The following is a 5,791-nucleotide window of genomic DNA, read 5'->3' as shown; positions in this document are numbered from 1 at the left end:
ATCTGGGAATGACCATCTGGGACCAGTGACCATCCGTGATGTTCTGGGAATGACCATCCGGGACCAGTGACCATCTGGGAATGACCAGTGATGTCCAGGAATGACCAGCGATAGTCCAGGAATGACCATCTGGGACCAGTGACCATCTGGGAATGACCATCCGGGACTGGTGACCATCTGAAAACTACCAGTGATGGTCTGGGAATGACCAGTGATGGACCAGGAATGACCATCTGGGACCAGTGACCATCCAGGAATGACCAGTGATGGTCCAGGAATGACCATCTGGGACCAGTGACCATCCAGGAATGACCGATGACCATCCAGGAATGACCAGTGATGGTCTGGGAATGACCATCCAGGACCAGTGACGATCCAGGAATGACCACTGACCATCCAGGAATGACCGCTGACCATCCAGGCGTGGCTCAGAACCGATGGATTCGGCCTCTCAAACCCTTCTGGATTCCCAAATCCACCCCAAACCCGTTGTGTGGGACCCCATGAGGCCTCTCCCTTCCGAAACCACCAAAACCTCCCCAAACTGTGCCGAACAAACCCCAAAACCCCGCCCCAAGTACAACCACCCCATAAAAACTCCCGTGGCGACGCCAGGACGGAAACGGGACCGGACCCCACCGAAAACCCCAAAACCCCAAAATACCGAGTACAACCACCCCATAAAAACCCCCATGGCGACGCCAGGACGGAAACGGGACCGGACCGCACCGAAAACCCCAAAACCCCAAAATCCCGAGTACAACCACCCCACAAAACCCCCTGTGGCGACACCAGGAAGGAAACGGGACCGGACCCCACCGAAAACCCCAAAACCCCCGCGCGGTTCCCGGTCACAGGTGGGTGAGCTTGGGCGCCTCTTGGATTCTGCCCTGAGAAGATCCGTGGTGCGACGACGACAGCTCCGCGTACGTGGGGTGGCCCTCGCACGGTCCGTGGGGCTGCCCGGTGGCCACCGCGCCGTAGTCCATGCCGGCCGCCGGCTGCTGGCCCAGGTGGCCCAGGCCGTAAAGAGCCGGGCCCGAGGCGCCCATGGGCTCCCCAAAATTCCCTCCGACGTAGACGGGGCTGCCCTGCACGCCGCCGCTGGTCCCGTAGCCCACCCCGTTGCCCTGCAGCACGTGCGGCTCGTACTCGCCCGAGTATTTCTGCTGAGCCGGGCAACCTTTAGCCGGGGCCGGGTAGCCCGCGGCGGGCACGGCGTAGGCGTTAGGCTGAGCTTTCCCAAAAGCCGGCGGCGACGGCGCCTCGTAGGGAGCACCCAACGGGTGAAGAGCGTTGAGAAAACCCGCCGAGGTCTGCATGGGCTGCGGGGGGCTCCCGGCCGGGGAGGGACCCCCCGACGAGGAACCCCCGACACCTTTGGATTTCTGATCCTTCTTGAACTTCATGCGGCGGTTCTGGAACCAGATCTTGATCTGGCGCTCGCTGAGGTTCAGCAGGTTGGCCATCTCCACGCGCCGCGGCCGGCACAGGTAGCGGTTGAAGTGGAATTCCTTCTCCAGCTCCACCAGCTGAGCGCTGGTGTAGGCGGTGCGAGCTCTCTTGGACGCCGAAGAGCCCGGAGGGCTTTTTTCACCTCCTCCTCCTCCTCCTCCTCCTCCWCCGCCRCCRCCGCAGGATTCTGCCAGAGCACCCGAAAATGAAATGAGAGGGAATTACTTAACGCGCAGAAATTGAAAGCGTCGGTTGTTAATAAATCCTCCAGGCGGGAACCCCCCCCGTTGCCCGTCCGCATTATCCCGCGCTCCATAATCGTGTCATTTATTAAGAGTTCTGTTCTCCGAAGCTGCCCCCTGCTTTATGAAAATTTGATCATGTCATGTAGGGAACAATTCCGGGGCTGTTTATGGACGAGGCGATTATTTTTCCGGCGGATAATTTTCGGGGAAATGACGTTTGGCAGCGGGGCCGGGGGATGCGAGCGGGGTTGGTTCGGACACCAAAATTTCCCTCCTCAGCCACCCTTTTGAGGCTAAAACGGGAAAAATTCCATTCCTGGAGTTCACGGGAGGGAATCGCTCTGATTTGGGATATTTTCAAATGGAATTTTCGGGGTTTGGTTGGTTGGGCTGGTGGGATGTGGGCAGGAAGATGGAGGTGGTGGCGGAGATGGATCTGCCCTTGGTGAACAGAAAAGTGGAACGGGATAAATGCAAATTTTAGTGGTGGAGATGGATCTGCCCTCGGTGAATGGAAAGAGGGGATGGGATAAAACCAAATTTTAGTGGTGGAGATGGATCCGCCCTCGGTGAACGGAAAGGTGGGGTGGGATAAAACCAAATTTTAGTGGTGGAGATGGATCCGCCCTCGGAGAACGGAAAGGTGGGGTGGGATAAAACCAAATTTTAGTGGTGGAGATGGATCTGCCCTCGTTGAATAGAAAGGTGGGATGGGATAAAACCAAATTTTATCAATTTTTTTTGGTGGAGCTGTTGGGAGAGCGTTTTCCCACGTTTGTGTCCACCCGGCCGGACTTTGTCCGGGTCCGATGCCCTGATTGGATTTACCCGCGGCTGTGTCTGAACCAAACCAGCCATGGCCATGGTGTGGGCAGTGCCCAGTGCTGTGTCCGAACCAAATTGAGTCCACTCAGCCATGGCCGCAGGGTGGACAATGCCCAAAGTGAATTTTAGCAGTGGCCGGAGCTGTTGGGAGCGTGTTTTCCCACGTTTGTGTCCACCCGGCCGGACCTCAGCCGAGTCCGATGCCCTGGTTGGATTCACTCACGGTTGTGTCCGAACCAAAACAGCCATGGCCACAGGGTGGACAATGCCCAAAGTGAATTTTAGCAGTGGCCGGAGCTGTTGGGAGCGTGTTTTCCAACGTTTGTGTCCACCTGTCCGGACTTTGTCCGGGTCTGATGCCCTGGCTGGATTTACCCGCGGCTGTGTCTGAACCAAAACAGCCACGGCCATGGGGTGGGCAGTGCCCAGTGCTGGGTCCGAACCAAACCAACTGTGCTCAGCCAGGGTGGACAGTGCCCAGTTCTTTGTCCGAGCCAAACTGAGTCCACTCAGCCATGGTGGGCAGTGCCCAGAGCTGTGGTCAAACCAAACCAGCCATGGCCGTGGTGTGGGCAGTGCCGAATGCTGTGTCCAAACCAAATTGAGTCCACTCAGACAAGGTGGGCAGTGCCCAGCGTTATGTCTGAGCCAAAGTCCACTCAGCCAGGCCAGGGGGGTGGGCAGTGCCCTGAGCTGTGCTCAAACCAAAGCAGCCATGGCCGTGGTGTGGGCAGTGCCCAGAGCTGTGTCCAAGCCAGAGTCCACTCAGCCAGGCCAATGGGGTGGGCAGTGCCCAGTGTTAAGTCCAAACTAAACTGAGTCCACCCAGCCATGGTGGGCAGTGCCCAGAGCTGTGCTCAAACCAAACCAGCCATGGACATGGGTTGGGCAGTGCCTACTGCATGTCCGAACCAAACCGAGTGTGCCCAGCCAGGGATGGACATTGCCCAGAGCCGTGTCCAAACCAAACCAGCCATGGCCATGGGGTGGGCAGTGCCCAGTGCTGTGTCCGAACCACACCGAGTCCACTCAGCCATGGCCATGGGGTGGGCAGTGCCCGCTGTTGTGTCTGAACCAAACCGAGTCCACCCAGCCAGGCCAGTGGCGTGGGCAGTGCCCAGTGCTCTGTTTGAGCCAAACCGAGTCCACCCAGCCATGGCCATGGAATGGACAGTGCCCAATGCTGTGCTCAAACAAAACCAAGTCCACCCAGCCAGGCCAGCAGGGTGGGCAGTGCTGTGTCCAAACCAAACCGAGTGTGCCCAGTGGCGTGGGCAGTGCCTAGAGCTGTGCTCAAACCAAACCAGCCATGGCTGTGGTGTGGGCAGTGCCCAGCTCTGTGTCCAAACCACACCAAGTCCACTCACCCAGAGTGGACAGTGCCCAATGCTGGGTCTGAACCAAACCGAGTCCATTCAGCCAGGCCAGGGGGTGGACAGTGCCCAGCGCTGTGTCCAAACCAAACTGACTGTGTCCAGCCAGGGTGGGCAGTGCCCAGCTCTTTGTCTGAGCCAAACTGAGTCCACCCAGGGTGGGCAGTGCCCAATGCTGTGTTTGAGCCAAACCGAGTGTGCCCAGCCAGGCCAGTGGTGTGGGCAGTGCCCAATGCTGGGCTCAAACAAAAACAAGTCCACTCAGCCATGGCCATGGAATGGGCAGTGCCCAGAGCTGTGGTCAAACCAAATTCAGTCCACTCAGCCAGGCCAGTGGAGTGGGCAGTGCCCGCTGTTGTGTCCGAACCCAACTGAGTGTGTCCAGCCAGGGTGGGCAGTGCCCAATGCTCTGTTTGAGCCAAACGGAGTCCACCCAGCCATGGCTGTGGAATGGACAGTGCCCAGCGCTGTGTCCGAACCAAACCGAGTGTGCTCACCCAGAGTGGGCAGTGCCCAGAGCTGTGCCCAAACCAAACCAGCCATGGCCATGGGTTGGGCAGTGCCTACTGCGTGTCCGAACCAAACCAACTGTGCTCACCCAGAGTGGACAGTGCCCAATGCTGGGCTCAAACAAAACCAAGTCCACCCAGCCATGGCCATGGGGTGGGCAGTGCTGTGTCCGAACCAAGCTGAGTGTGCCCAGTGGAGTGGGCAGTGCCCAGAGCTGTGTCCAAACCACACCGAGTCCACCCAGCCATGGCTGCAGAGTGGGCAGTGCCCAATGCTGGGTCCGAACCAAACCGAGTCCACCCAGCCATGGCCATGGAATGGACAGTGCCCAGTGCTGTGTCCGAGCCAGAGTCCACTCGGCCAGGCCAGCGGGGTGGGCAGTGCCCAGCGCTGTGTCCGAACCAAATTGAGTCCACTCAGCCATGACCATGGAATGGGCAGTGCCCGGCGCTGTGTCCAAACCACACCGAGTCCACCCAGCCATGTTGGACAGTTGGGCAGTGCCCACCACCAGAACCCTCTCAGGACCCTCTCACCACCCTCCCCAACCCTTCACTCCAACCCCACCCATCCCCATCCCCATCGATTCCCTTTTTCCCACCACTCCGCCATATTTGTTTTGATTTTTTTGGTTTCTTTTCCCGACAAAACCTCCACCCCCATACCTGCCCCGGGCGAGCCGTTCTTCTGCTTGGAATTCTGCCTCGACTCCTTCATCCAGGGGAAGATCTGCTTAGCCAGGCTGGCGTTGGCGCTAAACCCGGCTTTACCCGCCGCTCCTTTACCAACCCCGCTTTGCCCATTGTTGTTGTCATTGCCATTGGGCGACTCCGCCGTTTCYGTCACCAAACCGGCCCTCATGCAGCTCCCGTTGATTTCTTTAACCTTCCCTTGCGTACCCACGTTGCCCAAAGATTGCAGCGAACACGCCGAGCGCTGAAAATCGCCCTCCACGTGCGCGGAGGGTTGGAARGAACCTTGAGGAGCGTCGTAGAAGCCATTGGCGTAGGAATAACCCCCGAAAAGCGCCGAGCTCTCGTAGTACGGGCTGGTTTTCTGCATCTCCCGCGCGGGTTTTGGGCGCTATCGGGGTCTTGGCACCCTCCTGGCAGAACATTGGCACCCCGAGGCCACCGGGACGGAGGATGGAGGGTGGCGGGTGACCTGAAAGGACGGGAGAGAGGGGACAATGAGAGGGGATCCATCTTGGGGACTGAAAGGGCCGTGACATCAATAGGGACGGCGCCACCAGGACGGCAGATGCTGAGGGAGAGGGTGGGGGGTGGGTTTCGGGGGGTTTGGGGGGCATTTGGGGTGATTTAGAGGTGATTTTAGGGCAATTTTGGGGTGATTTGGGGTGAATTTGGGGCGATTTTGGGGTGA

At 58.8% G+C, this 5,791-nt stretch overlaps 1 protein-coding gene across 1 annotated transcript; it reads right to left on the bottom strand.

The window, feature by feature from the left end:
* Positions 1-788: 788 nt before the first annotated feature.
* On the bottom strand, positions 789-5,593 carry LOC130587917 (homeobox protein Hox-B3-like). Its single transcript, XM_057388888.1, has 2 exons — positions 5,074-5,593; positions 789-1,642 (listed from the first exon to the last, which is right to left on the bottom strand). The coding sequence occupies exons 1-2, from the start codon at positions 5,468-5,470 to the stop codon at positions 852-854; spliced, it is 1,188 nt and encodes a 395-aa protein (XP_057244871.1). The 5' UTR covers positions 5,471-5,593; the 3' UTR covers positions 789-851.
* Positions 5,594-5,791: the final 198 nt, after the last annotated feature.

This window comes from Malurus melanocephalus, unplaced genomic scaffold (assembly GCF_030028575.1).
Source record: "Malurus melanocephalus ecotype Western Australia unplaced genomic scaffold, MMel_1.1 scaffold_2707, whole genome shotgun sequence".
Taxonomy (NCBI): Eukaryota; Metazoa; Chordata; class Aves; order Passeriformes; family Maluridae; genus Malurus; species Malurus melanocephalus.
The sequence above is the reverse complement of the archived record's forward strand: the minus strand, read 5'-3'. Positions and strand labels throughout refer to the sequence as shown.